Source organism: Podarcis vaucheri (genome assembly GCF_965113315.1).
Source record: "Podarcis vaucheri genome assembly, chromosome: 6".
Classification (NCBI taxonomy): domain Eukaryota; kingdom Metazoa; phylum Chordata; class Lepidosauria; order Squamata; family Lacertidae; genus Podarcis; species Podarcis vaucheri.
In genome coordinates, this window is record NC_138764.1 from 59077116 (window position 1) to 59097147 (window position 20032).

The 20032-nt window shown below is 43.2% G+C and overlaps 1 protein-coding gene across 2 annotated transcripts in view; it reads right to left on the reverse strand.

Annotated features, from left to right (window-relative positions):
* Positions 1 to 6616: 6616 nt before the first annotated feature.
* Positions 6617 to 20032, reverse strand: part of ELAPOR1 (endosome-lysosome associated apoptosis and autophagy regulator 1) — a 54063-nt gene continuing 40647 nt past the window's right edge. The window contains exons 10-23 of one of the 2 annotated variants that reach the window (XM_082227061.1): positions 19670 to 19798; positions 19234 to 19324; positions 18616 to 18721; positions 17628 to 17765; positions 17141 to 17398; positions 16144 to 16317; positions 15207 to 15387; positions 13901 to 13997; positions 12883 to 12984; positions 11354 to 11480; positions 10586 to 10764; positions 9068 to 9233; positions 8361 to 8441; positions 6617 to 6892 (exon numbers count right to left, since the gene is read on the reverse strand). In XM_082227061.1, coding sequence (XP_082083187.1) covers positions 6824 to 6892; positions 8361 to 8441; positions 9068 to 9233; positions 10586 to 10764; positions 11354 to 11480; positions 12883 to 12984; positions 13901 to 13997; positions 15207 to 15387; positions 16144 to 16317; positions 17141 to 17398; positions 17628 to 17765; positions 18616 to 18721; positions 19234 to 19324; positions 19670 to 19798 — 1898 coding nt within the window. In that variant the 3' untranslated portion in view covers positions 6617 to 6823. The remainder of the gene's footprint in view (positions 6893 to 8360; positions 8442 to 9067; positions 9234 to 10585; positions 10765 to 11353; positions 11481 to 12882; positions 12985 to 13900; positions 13998 to 15206; positions 15388 to 16143; positions 16318 to 17140; positions 17399 to 17627; positions 17766 to 18615; positions 18722 to 19233; positions 19325 to 19669; positions 19799 to 20032) is intronic. The other variant, XM_082227062.1, reaches the window with a different exon arrangement.

The window sequence follows — 20032 nt, forward strand, 5'->3', positions numbered from 1 at the left end:
GCACTGCGAGCGCGGAGGGGCGTGGGAAAGGCGCTGCGCGTGCGCAGAAGATTCCCACGTAAAGGAGGAGGAGCCTCGCGCAGGGCGGGCGTTGGGTGTTTAGAGCGCCACCTAGAGGGCACGCGCTAAGCGTGGCGCATGCTCAGGCGGGCTGCGGGTCCTCTGCAAAGTGGAGCTGGGATGGTCCGGACAGGAGCAGCCTTGCAGGCTTCCGTGCTCAGTGAGGGTTCGTCAGGGTTACAAAGCAAGACTAGTGTACAGCGCAGAAGAGAAAGCGAGAAAAGGAGAGCTCTAGAACGGGCTGGGTAACATTGTACTGCAGCAGCAATTGCTAACGCTGAAGATACATAGCTGTCAACTTTCCCCTTTTCTTGCGAGGAATAAGGGAATTTCCCTTTGAAAAAGGGAAACGTTGACAGCTATGTGAAGGTAAGAGCCCAGTGAGGACTTGGGAACCCCCAGCTGGCTGGTTTGAGCACTGTGAGTCAACGAGCAAGTTAGGGACACAATTCCATTATTCAGTTGTAGTGGAGCAATAAAGACAAGTTTTACCCACTGTCTGGGAATAGGCAATTTGTAGTAAGATCACAAATTTTATGGTCTTGTGTTGTTGTTTTTTAGTATACCTAAAATTATTTGCTTATTAGGGGCTGCCCCACATTTTCTTCAAAAAATTGCTTTGCACAGGTAATAGTTATCAAATTTTTCAAAAGTAGGGGGTCCATAACTTGGCTTTTGAAAGATAAGGGGTCATCAGTAATTAGCTAATTCAGAACCACTGGTTTAGACCACAGCACCACCATGGCCCAGTCCCTATTGGTAAATACAGCTGTTACAAAGACACTCTTAGTCTCTAGTACTCAAGGGAAAACTCTCCTTCCTTCGAGGTTTTTAAGCAGATGTTGAGTGGCCATTTGTCAGGTATGATTCTGCATTGGAGGGGATTCGACTAGATAACCCTTAGGATCCCTTTCAATTCTGCAATTCTATGAAGTAAATAACAATAATCTGATCCTATGCTTTCCAACACATAGCTGGCCTGGATGGTCAACAATTGTTTTAATAATACTTGCACTCCCTGTTTCAGGGAGAGCATTACTAGGTTCACTGCAATCTCATGGAGCTCAGTGATCCCGTCCTTCCTTCCAAAAGGGCCCAAAGTCATCAGGTTGTCACCTCCCCATTTAGGACATGTCTCAAGATGCTACAAATGCCTTGCAACTGTTTTGAATTTGTACAACTTGCAGCTTTGGTTGTTGCTAAAGCAAGAAGTGCTGTATGTGTTTAATTTTTTCAAAAGGTAAAATGGTAGCATGCACAACATCCACAATCACAACAGCATTGAAAAAGCAGCCTTTTATGAAGCCTAATGGTTCAGGCAAACATTAATAAAAAAAGAACAGTTCTAGCATTTAAGCTAATTGCTCTTGACCCTTTTTTTTATCTAGAGGACCTGACTATTTTATTGGATGTGCACAATAAAACAATTCTTTTCCATATCTCAAACCATTAGCTGTTACAAGGTCTTGTTTCCACTTGTATAAATAGAAGACCTACCTTTAAAGCTATTTCCAAGAATGATGTTGATTATAGCATATATAATAAACCAGTGGGTTAAATGTTAGTTGCCATATTTATACACCACTAGCAGAAGGGATGTAGCTCACTGGTGGAACATATGCTTGGCATCTAAACGGGGAGAGATCTCAATCCCTGGTATCTTCAGTAGGGCTGCAGAAGACTTTCTTTGGGCAGTGTTTGAGCCCACTGCCAATCCATGTAGACAGTAATGAACTCAGTTGAACACTGGCCTGACTGGGTACAATACAGCTTCTCATGTTTCTAATAAAACCAAGTTGCAAGTTCAGAGTGGGTTTCAATGAGAAGAGGCCTGTTGGCTGCTTTTGTGTGTTCTGCCAGAGTGCCCATTACCATGACCAAATTCATAATAGTATAAAAGGAGAATATTTCAAGACCCTTCAGCTTTAAGGTGGATACTAATACACAGCTCACTTGTAAAAGCAATGGTTAAGCAAATTCATGCCCCATGCTTTTTTGGGTTTGTTTGTTTGTTTCACTTAAATGTTTCTTATTCTGTGAGACCAACAGAACTAACAATACAGAGAAAGGAGGCATCTAAGGACTGGCAGTATAGATGCTTTGGGTGTTATGGTGGGACCATAACACAGCGGCAGAGCATGTGGTTTATAAGAATAGTGTCCCAGCTTCAAACCACAGTACAGTATTTTCCATTAAACACAATCTCACATAGATGGGCCAGAAAAAAAATTAAGATTCCACAACATGCTGCCAGTTAGCACAGCTAGAGATACTCTATAGTAGACCCATTTAAATCAATAGCAGAGCCATTAAAATTGAGCTAGATGGTTAATTCATCTTGATGTAAAGCAGATCCTATTTAATTTTTATGCTGTTTAATTGTTATAAATGATGCAATAGTGAGAGTTCCTCACCTTTACTTCATCTCCCTTATATCACTCCAAGCAAGAGAGAGATCAGATGAGTTCAGAAGTGTTATTGTTTTTAACCCCAAAAATGTACATGCAATTCTTGCCTCTAGAAACTATTAAATTCTATTAAAATCATATATAAAAGGAACCCAGCCCATTTTGCATACAGAGCAAGTTAACCTGCAGTTTATCGTCACAAAGCTGAAAAAACACAGTTATATAAATATAATCCAATCAATTCTGTAACATACAGAGTTGCAAAAAATCATTGTCATCCATGTAAGAAAGGTATCATATTGTAGTCCCTGAATAGCACTTATAATCTAGTCCACACAAACAATAAAAGTCCTTGAAGATTGCTGCTAGGACAACAACATATCTGGTATGTCAATCAAATCTTACAGATACTGGTTTAATCCATAAATAGTTTCAAGCATATACAAAATATAGCAAAGACAAAAAGCCAGAATAATAAATCACAACTTCATACAAAAACAGAAGCAGTGATTCTATGAAATTGTCAAAAGTACCCTTCTGATTTCACTTGATGCTCTGAATTAAATTTAAGAGCAAGTCCAGAGAATTAGAGAAGGGCCACTGCTGTAAACTCATATAAATGACACAGGTCAGAAAGTCTGGATACTTCCTACCCTCAATAATAAGTATTGGAGTTAAACAAATAAAAACAAGCATTACTCTTGGATTAGCCCCCTTTGGGGAGCAAGTAATACAATCTGGGGTGAGAATGGCACTGAATCTTTCAAAGGTGTTGCTGCTAAAACTCCACATCCTCGCTGTACCTCCCGCTTACTGCTCAACCATGAATTTATTCAAAAGTTGGGGTACAAAATACCCACTGCCTGACCATAAGATTATCTTCTCCACTCCCCGTTTCATCAGCCCCAGTGGTATGAAGTGGTTGAATGTGTTTGACTAGGTGATGTTGCAGGACAGAACCAAGGAAAAGTTGCAAATGTGTTATTCTGGATGTCCAGCTGCTCTCCATGTCCCACCTCCACTGTCAGATGCTGCATGTTGCTGGGAAACAACTGTTGTTGCTGTGCTTAGGCGCTGCTTGCAGGCTTCCTGGAAGCCTATGGTTTGGCCATGATGAGAACATGAAGCTGGAGGAGATGGGCCTTTGGCTTGACCCAGCAGGGCTGCTCTTATGTTTGCATGCCCAACCAAGTGAATTGTTGCCTTTACCACTCCAACAAAACATCTAATTTTCCAAACCAAAGATTTTGTGGGGGGGTTTTGCACCACTTACATTCTTAATAAAATGTTTCCTGATCTTTAAGGTCTACTTTGCACCCTATCTAGATTGTGGCTGGTGCAAGTGCCCCTCCCCCTTCTCTCTCCCCCCCCCCTACACTATTGAACAAATGACAGACATACAAACATTAAGTCTATGTGTTAACAAAGCCGCAGAATCATCCCAAAGGATTTGTTGCTGCTTTTGTTTCTTCTCTTTAGCATAAACAGCAGAGGGTGAAAATAAGCTTTTTCAGCTTGATGTGAGATGCTTAGGTAAGTTGACCTCTGCAATAGACTCTGGACTTACACATCTCTTTATGGTATTCTTTCTGCCTAGTGCTAGCTCTGTGCTTCTGGTTCTGTTTGCATAAGAACTTATTTTGGAAACAGCCCTGAGTTTCTCTTAACCTTTCTTCCTAATTGTCATAAGCAATGGGGAAGCTATCCATCAACACCTTCTTCACCACTGGCAATTTATCAACAGCTTATTATCCTAGCTCCTCTCCCCTATCCTGGGTCTTGACAACAGGGTGCCACTTTCCACAGTAGTAGTTTAACTATTCCAGGCTGTCCCTGAATATATCTTTATTGTGTAAGAGCCCAGAGCCCAGAGATTTTCAGATGTGTCACTATATTAAAAAGGGCCAGTTTCTCTTTCGTGTCTCTTGAGGTCAGTTTTCTCATCCTCTGATGAGCATCTCAGGCTTCCTTAGGCCATAGCTTTGGAGTACTTTCCAAGTAAATAAATCCATTTTCCTTCTGATTGAAAACAGGTAGCAGTGGCATTTAGCACTAGGAAAAGCTAGCTGCTGGATTGGTTTCATAGTCACAGGATTCACTGGTGAAGAAATAAATCTACTCCTCTTCCAAGGAATAGCCTGAAATCTGACCGTAAAAAAGCTACATGGACATATATCAAAGTTTATGGTACAGTGACATTTCACTGTTGATGTAAGCAGCATTATGCTAAGGGGAAAAACATCCACAAGCCTCCGCAGGGTAACTCACCAAGTAAAATGCAGCCCATCTACCATATATGGCAGCTCCTCAATTACTCCATTTCCCATAACCTATAACACTGCCCACCGCCATCTTTAATTTCTTCTCTTGAAGGAAAAGCAACAGAATTACAAATCCCAATAAACTAAAGTCAACCTAAGCCAAGGTTAGCCCTCCTTACCTGCAGTTGTACAAATTCCTTCCAGCTGCTCTAAAGGTAAGTTGTTGTTGTTTAACACTTGTACAATATAGATAGAAAAGTAGAGTGTGTGGAAATTGAGAAAGTTACTGAAAGCAGAACTAAGAGTAATGTCATTGGAATTAAAACTGAATGACTGAAAGGAGGAGCTGGGTTTCTGTATTTTTCTTCATTGAAGTGCTTTATACTAAAGGCTATTTTAACCTGCCAAAACAAACAGAGAGATGAAATCAGTCAACATTGGCTTGGCAGTTGTCAGTAATGTTGACTGAATTCAGGAGCAGCCATTTGTAATGTATTCAGTGGCTGTGTTTGGATATAACACTGGCTATTAAAACCAAAACCTAATTATTTCTTCACTATTTGCCAAATAAAAAATCTGCATGCCTAGGCCTGCACAAAATTACATGAGGAAGAATTGTAAAAAAACAGCAACAGAGGGCTGTCCAGGGGTAGGAAGGGATATTTCTGGATAAAGATCAGGCAAGGAAATTGCATAAAATGATAAACATGTTACCTATTTCCCCAGTGAAAGTTGAGAAGCTGGATTTGCTTTAAGCTGAATTCTGTAATTCATGGCCGAGAGCTTTTTTTCTAAAAGCTTTTCCACTCATCCTTGGGCCTGACAGGGAAATGATTGACTGTAATTCTCCAGCCTCTATTTGCCATGGCATACTTGATAATCACAGCCACAGATCTAGCACCTGTAATTCACATAACTTGAAAAGAAGTAAGTATTAATTCTTCTGGTGTTCATGCAGGATAATTCTGCTGGAAGTTCCGCCTGATTCTTGATACTGTGTAAAGTATTTCCTTTTGTTCCTCCAAAGGAAAGTGTTCCAATGGGGCACGGACAATAGGCACACATTTTCCTGGATGGTAATTCTGAAGTCACATAAAAAATAACACCTCCTGCCTCAATATCCTAGGATAAGGGTGTTCAAGTATTGGAGAAAGTCAGCACAGGGATAAATGATTCCCTTATTGTTTTAAAACTAAAGGTCTACAAACAAGATGCAAGACTGCACAGCATTTCTCCATAAGTCATCGCTATAAAAACAGACGAGGAAAATCCAGCTACTCTGGGCCATAATCTTTTCAATGTTTAAATCATACCCTTTTTAAAGGATTGAAGTATACTCCTTCCAGCCTGGACCACATGCAGATTCTATTATGACGGAATTTAGGGAGCCTTTAGTGGAATTGTCACTTGCAAAGTCATTGCAGACTGCTCTGGCATAAGAAACAGTCATCCTATAAAAGTGAGGCTGGTTGGCGGAGTGCAGAACTTTGCAATTTGAGCCCAAATTGTATCTCTTCTGAAGGGTTCTTAATGAGGCAGGCAAGCCTCACCACTGTTTGACAAAATACTGTTGCTGCTTTAGTACACAGAGAAAGTATTTTGAAAATCAAGTTGGTGTTAAAATAAAACGAACATTTACAGAGCAGCTGTGTGCATATATACTTCACCTAGGTGAGGATTGCAGCCTTAAGAGCCTGTCTCAATGGGCTGACTTAATTAATGGCAATGATATCTTGAGCTGTTTTACACATTTCTGGTGTCAGGGGAGAGAGGAAATGCAGCTATTGTCACCAGCATAGAACAACTTTTGTTGAAAGGTAAAACCCAAAAGCATTACAGAAGAGTGGGTAGGGAGTGCAGGAAAACATACAAATATATATCTCCATATAATTTTAAAAGCACAGTTGTATTTGGCATGGTTTTGTTTCGGGAGGGAATGTTAAAATTTTCGGTTTTAAAAAAGTACAGTAAGAAGCTGAAGTTAAAAGTGTATCCAATAAGGCCACATGGCAAGTTCATCAAAGTGCAGGGATTAACCAAGGAGAACTCCCAAAGCATCCTGCAGGAAAGGCATGGGAGGTGGGCAATCCATTCCTAAAGATCCATGTCAGTGGTGCCAGAGGAGGTCTTCAGTGGGACCGAGTCAAAGCCATCAGATGTTCTCTAAAGACAACATAAAACGAAGTGTGAGTGGGACTATATAAAATGTCATTTGCAACTCTCAGAGCCCCCACCTTTTGTTTGAAGTAAACCAGATTGTGTCATATCCCAGTATTTAGTAACACGGAAAGAACACAGAGTGCAATCCTGCACCCTATGCTCATGAAAGGGCAGTAGGGTGCAAGGGCAGCTCCCACAAAACTCTTATGATAATCAGCTGCCTCCATGCATGGTCTTCTGACCTTGTCAGAATGGCTATTGTAGGAGTGTTACGGGAAACACAGTGCTACCTAAGTGCTATATGGAACCACAGTTTAGTTCTACTTCCAGCTGACTGCAAAAAGCTACGTCTCTGGAGTACTTAAGGACCTTAGCATGGAAGCAACCTGTGCTGGATAGCAGTGCATTCAGAAGAGACAGTTGGTGGGGAGGTGAGGGTTGTCACTGAGCCTTGTGGGAGCCACTTAGCAACCAGCACCCAGAGAGGACTGAATTCAGAAGGATCCACCCAGTGGATAGGGTGCTGGACATGGTTCAAACTCCACTTCTGCAATAACCTCACCAGCAGCTTTGTGCAAAATAATTATTTTGGCCTCCATCTGCAAAATGGGGGTAACAGTGATCGCAGCAGTTGCATCAGGCTGGTTGTGAGGATAAGGAACTATTATGTTGCAAATAGAAATATATGCTAACAGCTGAATATTCATAACCTCTTGATTAAAGACCCTAATTCAAGCAAGGCAAGCCCGTACACATGAGAGTTCGCCAACATTTTAACAGAATGTATTTACTGGGGTGGGGTGGGGGGAATAACTTTTGGGTCACAAGCAGAAAGGCCCACTTTGCTTGTAATTTGCAGGGGAGTGGAGAAAACCCACCCACACTCTGTGTACAGTGTTCAGTTCCCATAATTTATTCCAGACATGGCATTTGAACCCCACAGGCCCAGATTTCCATAGCTCTGCCTTGGTTCTCCCCAGCTCCATCAAGTCAGAGCAGCCCTGGCTCTGGCTCTCAGAAGACGAAACTGAGCAAAAGGCAGGCAGATATGTGACACAGAGCCAGTCATATATGATTCTGGACAGCACAACGAGCAGCAGCTACTTGTTCCAGAGACAAGCCAGGGCTCAAGGACCTTTCTGGGTAAGTTTAGCATCCTACACTTGCAGCCTGAATTAACACCCATTGGTGTGTCTCCAGCACACATTGGGCCTCCTTGCCTTCCTCCTCCAAAATAAAGGTTGTAGCACCATCCCCCTTTGGGAAAGGAGAGGCTGCAGCTGTAGAAAGCCTGCAGCGTGGCTTGGATTTCCCAAGAATACCATACCATGCTGGGTCCCAGTCAGATGTCACAAGGCCATATTGTCATCCCATCCAATGCCATTTGGTTACTATACGCCCTCAGTCAGCTGGCTTGTTTTTAGACATAGGGGACACAAGACAATACCATCTACATTTGGTCTCTATCTACCTGGAAGACTCCTCCTCTTAGCTTATTGAGAACAGCCCTACACACAGACTCCTGCCATGCCTGACTGTACCTAAGAGAAGCCTACAGGAAAACAAATAGCCACATTAGGGGGGGAGGGATAAAATGAAAAATAAAAGCAGCGCACCATTAACCAGAACATCAGTCAGTAGAATAGGAAACACAGCAGCACGTGAATATAGACTCTGAGGCTGGAGAAAGCTCACAGATCTAGGATGAGGATGTTACTGTAATCATGACTTTTGATTGGTCCCTAGCCTGTAGCATCCTGGAAGGTTAGCTGTGTTTGATGTATTTGTTTGGAGAGAAAATGTCCTTTTCCTTTTGCTACTCTGTCAAGATTTTTAACAGGATAGAGGAGGAGAATGAAGCTTTAATCACTCTTCTCCCTCCCCTCCCCCCAAACCCCTACTACAGCCTGGGTCTTGCACAGTCAGCAGCCCATGCTAGAAATCATTACTTCAAAAATAAAAGGATAGCGACTACTAGAGAAAGGCACACACACACCTCAGGGATACTGTACATATTAAGTGAATTGGGAAGCTGTCTATTCAGATGTGGCCCCACAAGTTCAACATGACATGTTAGACATCTGTCAGGTTAGATAAACACTGGAGCCAAGCCCAAGGCCTCTGTTGATTCATGCTGGCGCATTACATGTGCAGGCTGGGCCTCACAAAGCACCTTACCTTTGTGGTGAAAGCCCTTATTTTGCCAAAGAGAGAATTCTTGCTTGTGAATATCAGGTCATCCTCTGCATCTTCCCCCTCCATAATGGCACAACTGTCAGCAGCTGGCAGCTCACTGTCCTTGGCACTGGAATTCATCACCAGCTTGGAATATTTATACTCCAACCTTCAAAGATATAAGACAGACATAGAGAAAGCCAGATGGATGATGGATGAATAGAGTTTTAGTCCCCAAAATGGGACACTTGTGGGGTGGGGGGTCACTTTAAAATCTGGAGATGCTAAGCCCTGCTTCAAGCCACGTGAAAGCTGACTGTTACAGGTAGAAAAAGAAATGTTTTGTACACCCCAACAAGCATGCACAGTCATACACATTCACAATCCAAAGGATTTATTAGCTTAATCCTATGCATGCACTGCAAAGGTGGGATATTTTCCCTCCTGGAGAAAATTCAAAAGGAGCTTGAATTTCAGTTTTTCCAAAGAGGAAACAATTCTGTTTCCCTTCTCAGAATATTCGTCTGCCGATCTTTGCCAGAGAGCATTTCAGAGCCCTATCTGCTATTTGGAAGTGGAGACCTCTTTCCTGGGTGCAGATAAGCAAGCTGCGAAGGCTTCTGTTTCAAGTGGTGGTGGGACTAGTATCCTCTCTGCCAGCAGATACTTTCATATGTAAGCATCCAAAGGGGACACTTATCATAGCATAAATCCACTGGCAGCAGGTACATTCAAGCAACAGTAGACCTGATCTCCTGTAGTTGTTGAGAAACTGATGGGTAAGAAACACTCTTCTTTGAAGAGGTTTCATCACAACTACAGCTGGAATTGGATCACTGCTCAGCAAACTCCACTCAATATTTGCTGGCAATGCCACCAGCTTGTTCTAGTGCATATGCTGGGAAACTAATTCACAGGATCCATCTGCAAGTTTTGTAGCAATATGGTGAAAAGTCATAGGCACTCCTAGCCAGTCAGCATCCCTGTAAGTACACAATGCTAACCTGATGCCCTGTGTCTCATATTGCCCACAAGTAAAGAGTTGGGGGGGTTCTTCCCCTATATATCACTGCCCTTATGAAGAAGTCTCATTTCACAAGCTGCACCGCTTTCACAAGGTGCTACTGAACAGGGCAATGGATGCACTGTTTGTGAATATGTTAAAGTTGCATGCACTTAACGCTTCTGGAAAATAAAAACTGGTTTGTTTTTGGTGGGTCTTTCTTGCGTTTTAGGCATGGAAGAATAGGCAGGGTTGAGAATGGGATGATAAGAAGGCAAACTGGGGAAGGCGAGAATGCTATCACTGATATGTAACAATGTATAAAAGATAGACATATTATTGAAGAGCTTGTTATTTTTGAACACAGACTCACCTATTTGTTTCTGCTGTGCTGTTCAAGGTTGCCATCTGATTTAAAGGGCAACCTTGAAAAAGGTATTGGGCAGCTATGAAGCAAGCAAGCCAGCCAGCCAGCAAGCATGCATGCATAATGGGCAGCAACAGAAGCAGCTACTCACTTCTGGTTTTTCTTCCAGAAGTAGCAAGTCATTGCAGTCAGCAGGATAGCAGCACAAGTCCCCGCCGAGATGCCCACTTTGAGCCAGAAGTCCATGGATTTGCAAATGCTGACTTTTTGATCTGGGAGCAAAATGCCTCCTGAACACAGCTTGGGCTCCCTCCATACATACGTGGTTCTCTGTGGAAGGAAAAGCAGGCATTGCCTTCTTTTAATCACATGCAGTCGCAGCTCATGTTGCATTTTTGTACTCTTTTTGATGCTGATGGTCTTACTGTACATTTCTGTTTTACCCTGTAGCACTTAGGAGAGATTTTATGCTAAGCCATTTAGAAATGGTTTTCAGGGAAATAAACTGAAACCAATATAGAAATGTAGCGTTGATGCCACCTTACAGATTCGAAGCAACAATAATAGTTGTACCACCACCACCACTCTAGAGGGATCTTGAATCCTCTTAACAAAAATAAATCGGTACATCATTGCTGAACCTGCTGCTGAAGCGGTTAATTGTTGTGAAATCAGTGGAACTGACTTCAGGTAAGCATGTTTAAGATCAGACAAGTATGGTTTTGTGACAACTCCAGGGGAAAAAATGTTTATTTCAATCTGGTGTCTCTGCCTGTCCTAACGGGCATGTTCACTAAATGATCATTGGGCTGCCGTAGCTGTTAATGACTTGTTTTAATGTTCATAGAATAGTCACAAAAATGGGCAGCTCTCAGGCCCTGAAGATAAGAACTCAAAAGAAGACATTCTGAGTCCCTACCTGAATCCCTCCAACACAGGCGCTGATGATAGCATGGTAGTCATCTGCAGAACAGAGGGGGCAGGCTTCAACGGTCTCCCACAGGAAATGGAAAGTGCATCCGTCACAGGTTCCTTCAGGGCACTTGCTGTTTGAAAAATTATAAAGTGCCATCTGAAATGGAGTCTAATCAGTGGCTCACCTCATGACCTAGCTGTTGTGGGTCTCAAGACATTACCTTGTCCCAGACCTGCCATGAAAGTGACTCCAGGGAACCAAAGCCATGCCTCATGTACGTAGCGCATGAACTCTGCTGCATGGAACACTTGTTCTTGCTGTAAATGCTATTTCTTTCATAGCTGTCAATAGGTCTTAGGCATTTCCTGTATCTGAGTTACACAGACCTCTTGGAGACCTGTGACATTCATGAAAGAATTTAAACCCTGCAAGGTTATGATAGGCTTAATTGTTACCACCATTATACTTTGACTATACCCAATAGACCTCTGCATTTTAAAGAGGTAAAGAAGTTGTGTTGGTATGTGAAGGAACGGATATGGCAAAGCTTATGCCGATAGGTTAGGTCTGTAAATGTAAATGAGACTGAACTGGGTTCCAGAAGCGTGTCACAGTGATAAATGTCATATAAAGTTGGTGGCATATGAATGCAACTTGGTGTCTTTACACTTTTTGCCAAAAAAATAGCTACACCTCCCAAACCAGACAGGGACTATAGTGCAGCACAATAAAATAGTTTTAGTATTCCTCCCCGTATCATTTTCCCAATGAAAATAACTCCACAGCAGGAAAATCATATGCACATTTCTATTTCCCCTGCATCAGCAACAGCAGCCTTTTATTGGGGGGGGGGGGGTTAGCACCATTGGGGGAATGGTGCAGAGTGGAAAGGGTCAATGTTAACACAACTTCATCTTGTGCTATAGGCCTGACCCAGACTGGAGCTGTTATAGCTACTATTGGGGGGGGGGAGAGAGAAAGCTTTAAGCAGTGGAGATGCTTTTGCATCTTTTAGTTTTGCCTTTAGAAGGGTTGTGAACACAGGAAGCTACCCTATGCCATGTCTGACCTCCAGCTACTCAGTATTGTTTATGTTGTCTGGAAGGGGCTCTCCAGGATTTCAGATGGGACATTCTCAGCCCTATCAGGAGATGCCGGGGACTGAACTAGAGACCTTCAGCATGCAAAGCAGATGCTCTACCACTGAGCTACAGCCTTTGCTAAATCATTATTCCTTAGTTCTCATTTTAAAAAGCAACTATTAAAATGCATAAACAAGATGAGCAGCCAGCTTGAAACATAGGAGTGGACAAAACTGAAATATAAATTACAACTGGAATTGGAAGCGAGTGCACCCAATACGAAAGTAAGTGCTGTTCTCAGTGTGACTATTTTTACAGCATCGAGAGCATTTATTTATATATTTTTTCTCCACCAGTTTTTCCAGTTTTTGCCCCACTGTAGAGTTTGGAGGAGAATGTAGTTTTAACAGGGCGCACCTGCTATTGAGACTGACTAACCTTTGAACTTACCTCGGCACAGAGAGCACTCCAGAGTGGGGTTTTAGAGGATCACATCTCACTCTAATGGCAGTAGCTCTCCCAGCACTACAAGTCTGAGTCACATCACTGGATCTGCAACATATATGCATGTTATGAAATCCCTGCTAAAGCTGAAGGCCCTGTCATTTACAAGGCTTCACGGTACTAGCATTCCTCACTAATACAGCTGTCACTCGGGGGCAACGCAATGCTGTATCTCCCTTGTTTCTAGCATGTTTTCATACTTTTAAAAAGTGGGAAACGCTTAAGACACGTGTACAGTATCATTTTTCTTTTTCATACAAAGGACTGTTGCACAGCTGTACAAATGGCACTAAAAGAGGAAATCTGGCCCAAGGAAAAGGAAGGACAAATCACAAGGATAGATTTTCCCAGGGTATGGGAATACTAAAGATTTCTTGAAAAGTTCCTTCAAATTAAGCATAGGAATGCACTGAAAAGTAGCATCCAAAAAATGATCCAACTTCCTTCTCACACATTCAAGTCCCACCTGCCAGAGGCTAGAGACGAGCTGAGATAAAGGCGGGGAGAAAAGATGCCAAACTGGTTCTGCAGAATCAAAGCCACTGCTGCTGGTAACAGCAGTAATACTGTGGCTGGTTCACGTGCAAATCATCACTGTGTACCTCATGAACTGTGTACCTCATGAGCAAGCAAGAAGCAGCAGAACCCAAGACCTTCCAGAGAATGATTTGACACAAGAGCACTCTCTCCTCCTGCAGTTTCTAGAAACTGGTATTCAAAAGCACTGCTATCTCTGATTGTGGAGGCAGAGCACAGCCATCACAACTAGTAGCCATTGATAGCTTTATCCCTTCATGAATTTGTTCAATCCTCTTTGGAGGGTTCCAGAATGCCAAAGCCCCCCAATTCCCTGTGATGCTGAAATACTAAAAAATGTTCCAAGACACATGAATAACCCAGAGTTTTCCACAGAAGAAAACTGCTAAAACTGCCTTCACCTATGTTTGGCAGGCTTGTAGCTTACCTGTAAAAAAATATCACATCCGGTAAGCCCACATTCTCTGCAGGGAAATAGTCAGGAAAAGAAGTGATGTTGTCCAGAGTGGTCTCCCTTGTTACTCCTACAAGTTAGAAGCAAACCAGTGAGAAGGACAGTGCACTGAGAAGACAGTGGACGTTCCCAGGACCACCCCTCTCCCAAAACTGACTGTGTTAAAGAGCTTCACAGAGGAGAATCCAATTTCAATTCTCTCTTCACTGCTTCCAGAAAACAGGCTTATCTTGTTCATTGCTTTCCTCACAAATGCTGATCAGGGTCAGAGAAACAAGTGAGGCCTGTTGTGCCTTTGGTTAGGCTCTGTTAGTGTGTGTGAGTGACCCAGGTTTAGCTATTGGATTGCCAGGTCTTGAAAAAAATAAAAATAAAATGACAATATATAAAATAAAAGTAGATTGCCAATTCCTGGAAATAAAATATACTTTATTTTATGGGCCTGGAGGTGGTGCCAGTGATTTGAGGTAGAACAGAACCCAGTGCAAAAAAAAAAAAAGGATTTCTCTAGCTATATACTTTTTTTAAAAAAAGAAGCAGCAAAAATTGGGAAATTGCTATGACTTTCCCTCCTTTGCTTTCCTGGGACCTGGACAGAAAGCAAAAAACACAGCTGAGGAGTGGGGAACTAAAGTTTAGTGGCACTGAGTAGTGTAGGGTTTTCATCAAAGTTGACTTTGTTATAGATGAAGGAGCCACACTGAACTCACTACTTTTCCATTCAGTTGTTTGACAGTGGAATGGACTCCCCTGGAACATGATGGACTCTCCTTCATTGGAGGTTTTTAAACAGATGTTGGATGGCCATCTGCCAGGGATTCCTTAGCTGTAATTCCTGCTTTGCAGGGAGTTGAGCTAGACAACCCTTTGGATACCTTCCAGCTCTATGATTCTATGACTTATCTAGAAGGCATAATCAGGGACTTTGTTATAGATGAAGGAGCCACACTGAACTCACTACTTTTCCATTCAGTTGTTTGACAGTGGAATGGACTCCCCTGGAACATGATGGACTCTCCTTCATTGGAGGTTTTTAAACAGATGTTGGATGGCCATCTGCCAGGGATTCCTTAGCTGTAATTCCTGCTTTGCAGGGAGTTGAGCTAGACAACCCTTTGGATACCTTCCAGCTCTATGATTCTATGACTTATCTAGAAGGCATAATCAGGGATGTTCCTGTCACCTGAATCAGCACATGCAACTCCCCCAAAAGCCTCTATCAAACAGCAACCAGAGTCCTCTGTTCAAAGCACAGACTTATGCTCCCTGCAATTCTCACCTACAAAGCGGTCTGCCAGGCTCACGGGTTGGGAAGACACCACTGATTTGTAAGCCATCACATCAGAGGGGACAATGATGGACTGGCATACATAGGAGGAAGTTGATTTGGAGAACTCTGTCTCTTTGCCCAGGATGTGCATTTCTGTGACGTTATCTGTGCAGGTTGCCATTTTCCTTCCCTTCAGAGAATTGCAAGGGGGGTGGGGAGAGATAGAGAGAGAGAGAGAGAGAGAGAGAGAGAGTGTTGGCTGGATCCTTGTCTTTATAAAACCTGAAGTTCTTTTTAAAGGAACCATAGTAAGAGGACTCAGATGAACCCACCCTATTGCACTGAAAGCACGAGGAGGGTTTCAAAGCCTAGCACCAGCGCCTCTGATCACCACATTTTCCATTACCCATGCATGTTGGAAGGGCGTCTATTTGTGTATCAATGTATGTGCGTAGAGCTCCCACATATAACAGGGGTGAGGAGTCTGGGATAAACGGACCTTGCTTTGCATGGAGAAGCTCTATGTACACACAAAGAGCCTATTCCAAAGAGTTCTGTATGCATGGGTAGGGTGTGTGGTCACCAGCTGTCACTGGTAGTGGGGATAAATCAATGATACTGTGACACACACACTTTCAGTGCACAGGGATCTATTAACCCCCATCCTTTCACAGGAGAGAAGGGCAGTTGCATCACGATAGTAAAACGTTTCCCTTAAGTTACAGATAAGAGACCTTCAAGAATCTGAGCTGTTTTGTTGCGGTGGTTCAGCTAGAGTAGCCAGGAGGATGGGATTCAGCTAAGGAAATGTTCTGTGGCTCCGGGGTGAGCATGGGTGCCTAGAAACTCTCTTCACATAAGGGTGATTTGTACCATATAAGCCACTCTCACATGTTGGGGCCCTGCATAGAGGATGGGCTTCTCAGAAGCCTCGCCACGTACTTACATGATTCCCACAGAGGCTGATGTTGAAGTGGTGAAAATACTTTAGCCCTTTGGTGGTAAAACTGGGCCCCACCAAAAAGGATGTGCTATTAGACAGTGCTGAGAAGTCATACTCCAGAGTCCTGCCGTCCGCGATGACTGAGAGGTGACAGTCACTGTAACAAAGAGAATGGATCTGGGGAGCAGAACATTTTTTTACAGTCAATTTATTTCCTCATAGAGGAGCTCAGAAATTGTCATCGTCTCCAGCAGCATGTAAAACCCAAGTTTACTCTGAGAGGAAGGGCCCCAAATATGGCTGATTATTCTCAAGCTGGCCAGGTTTATAGTGATCCAGAATCCCATAAGCTTCTGTTCACAGGAATCTCACTTGCCAATTTCCTCCAGGGAACCATGTGGATAATTACACAAAACAGAATATGTGGAGATGAACCGCTTAGCTGTTATAATGCCATTTCCATTTTGGCAGGAAATAACTTAATATTTCTGAGGAAAGACAAGCTTGGGGTTTTTTAAAAAGCAAAACTCTGGGATTTGGTAAGGGAAGAATCCCTTTCAGTCTACAGGTTCCACGTTTTCAATAAGAAAAATGCAAAAATTTATTAAGACCAAGTTTTCAGTTATATATCTTCTTCGTTTTTAAGGATCTGGCCTCATGCATACCATGTGAGCGGGCGGGCTTTGATGACTGGGTGGGATCTTGCCTGCCACTTCAAGTGAAACTCTCTCCGGCTAACAGATCTGCAATTTCTTCTGCATGCAATTTCTTGTGCATGCATGTCTGTAATTTTGGATGAGGGGCGGTAAACAAATACTAATACTACTACTAATACTAATACTAATGCTAATATATTGATACTGCCCTACTGCTGCTTTTAATGGATAGCCCTCTGCCAACTAAATGATTTATAAACTTAATGGGGTGCTTTTATTTAGCTAACAGTGTAGATCATTGCAAACTGGCCAGAAACGATAGGCAGAAAGGATGACAATATTACCGGGTTATTTTTTGTGCCGGGGCCACAAGGGATGCAGGCCTGGCTGCCATAGGGCTGGTGAGCTTTCAGGTACGTGTTTGCTGCACATGGGTAGCAGCCCCCAGAGCTTCTGTCAATGTAGTGGCCGTGTGGGCAGGAAGTACAGGACGAGCCCGAGGATTCCAGAGCGCACACCCGGCAGTATGACGCTACGCCTTCGATGACGTTGGTCACATTGATAGAGTACAGCTTGGCAACATCGTTGGTGTATTTTCTTCCCTAGAACGAAACACAGAAAGTGTCCATAGGGCCTTGGAGAGGTAGAAGCGTTTGATAAAGGGAAGGTGGGATGCTGCAAATGAGGATAGCATGCCTATTCCTTGCTAGGACATCTTTGATTAGCAAGACACTGGGGTATATCTGATTCCTGGCAAGGAACTCCCCATAAAAAGGATAACTGAGGAGCTGGCTGTGAATAGAAGGTTCCCCAGAAAGTGATAGTCCATACCGGCTCATGGTATGCTGTTCTTTGGAAGGCCCACGTGAAGCTCATGGTGGCATTCTTTTCAATGATGTAGGTGTAGGATTGCTTTCCTTTCGAGCCAATCCAGGTTTCCACAGGTGTGTTGGTTCTGGAATTGACACCCTACCAGAGATAAAGCAGGGGCCTAGTGAGTAAAGAGCAAGCAACATTTTCTACCTAAATAATTATTTATTATTACAGATACAGATATTTCCATAACGAGTATAAGCAGGGAAATCATGCTAGGCAGATTGTGAGAGCCTTGGAATAGCCAACTGAAAAGGAGGGGGGGCATTAGTGGGAAGGAAGCAGTTAAGAGGACAGATGACACTGAAGTTGGGGAAGAGAGGCTACAGTGACTAGGAGAGATTTTCCTTCGCGCCCATTGTAGCCCAAGAGAAGCTGATTTGGGCTGCAGGTCAGAAAGCACAGGAAATTCAGAGCATCATTTGCAAAATCCAATAATACTCATTTATTTTAACATTTTCACAAGTCTTTTTCATTTTGCACTGTGCATGATGAGTGACCTTGCTACCTGTCCAAAGTGTATCTCTGAACAAAATGTGCCTAGAATAGTTTTCCAGTTCTTACACTGTTTTTATTAATAATATTAATGTTATCAACAATGCTGATTTTTTAACATACCAACAGGCGGTATACCTATATTTATTTTTCTCGCCGCCATGGTGGCATTTTGACACAGAGTCCTCACAGAGCTGTAACTACAGGATGCAGGTGGGCTATTGTACCTTTGAAAATATCCCCATAGGAATATATTGATTTCAGATGAAAGTTTCCGGAATTGGGAAACAGCCAAGATATTTGCCTCTTTTTCTAAAGGCATCAACTGCAGAGGAAGGAGGGGCATGTGCCTTCCACAGCCTGTTGTGCCTTGGGAACACCAAACCCCAAGGCAAACTAAGCAAGAGAAAGCTTATCCACTTTGGAGAGAGAAGAAGCTGGATCAACTTACCACCATGAAATAAAGCTCACAACTCATACTGCAGATCGTTTCAAAGACGAATGTGATTCTCGCAATCTCTTTACTTTCGGAGTCCTCCATCACCGATTGTGGGGAACTGCAAGAGAGCAAGCAAAACTCAGGGGGTATCTATTTGCTCAAGGTCTTGCTGAAAACAGGACAGGAGATGGGAGCAGGAATGTCTGGAAACAGACCCCCTCAGTTAGCAAGGCTTACTTCAGCAAGCCATGAATCTGAATGTTTTCCCCAGCTTATGCTCTTGTTTGGAACACAGTTGAAGAATCTGAGGATGGCCGGTCCAATAAAATCAAGCACTCCAGTCACACGCATACATTGAAAGAATGGCTGGTTCCAGGACATGGCAAAAATCAGGCAGCTGCTGAGAGCTCATATATGTTTCAAGGATTTGTTAAACTGAAAAGCCAACTCAATCCCTCATTCATTCTTTCTGTTATTGTTCACTAATGAGCACAGTGAGTTAAGGATTGTGGAAGAAGTAATGCAAGCAGCAGACTCTTAAAGGGGAGAAGGTCCCACTGCTTGGACTCAGTGCTCCTACTGCATTTTGGATGCATAGGCTTGCCATCGCCAGCTCAGCTACACACTCACCTGAACCCAGGAATCACCAGTGTCAGTATCATGAAGTCATTGTCAGAGGCTCCTGCTGCTGTGTAGATGTAGTCACCAGCTACTTCCCACCCTGAAACAACAGACAGAACACCATCTCCATTCAGTGAAAGGGCAGCTGGATATCATTAAATACACAGCTCTATAAACGCTTACATACTTCTCAGAGACACGGGAAGTCCAGTTGCCTGAGGCCAGAACTAGACAATTTAGCATGACGGCCGCTGAAAGCAGGCAGCCCTGTGTCTCCCCTCTCTTTGATCTGGCAACATCTGACACTATGAGTGGAATGAGCAAGCGTCATTGCGCTGTGAACTTCCCCACTGCTTGAAGGGGCAAGAGACCTCACAACATGACAGTGCCCACCCATGCAAGAACTGCCCCAACGCCTCGGGTTAATATGTCCCCATGAAGATACCTGCCATTCCCTTATATTCAAAACTGGTTCCACTGAGGACCGTCGTCTCCATGTTTGCTGGCAGCGTGTTCCACCATTTGTATTCAAAGCCTAGAGCTGGTTCAGTCCCAACGGTGCAGTTGATGCAACCTGAGAACAGAAGGAAGCAACATTACAATGCTGAAACTCGGGAGGAGGAATGAACTCCCATGTGGAAGGCTGTCACTAGGAGGCTGGTGGGCGCTAGCAGCCCTTTCTGAAACAAAGAATGAGAATAACCTATACAGAGGCAGGCTTGGCAGCAACATGCTTCAGTGGTGTGCATATGCGCATGCCTACTGAACATATACTGCACACTTTTTTTAGGTGGAAAAATCCCCTTGG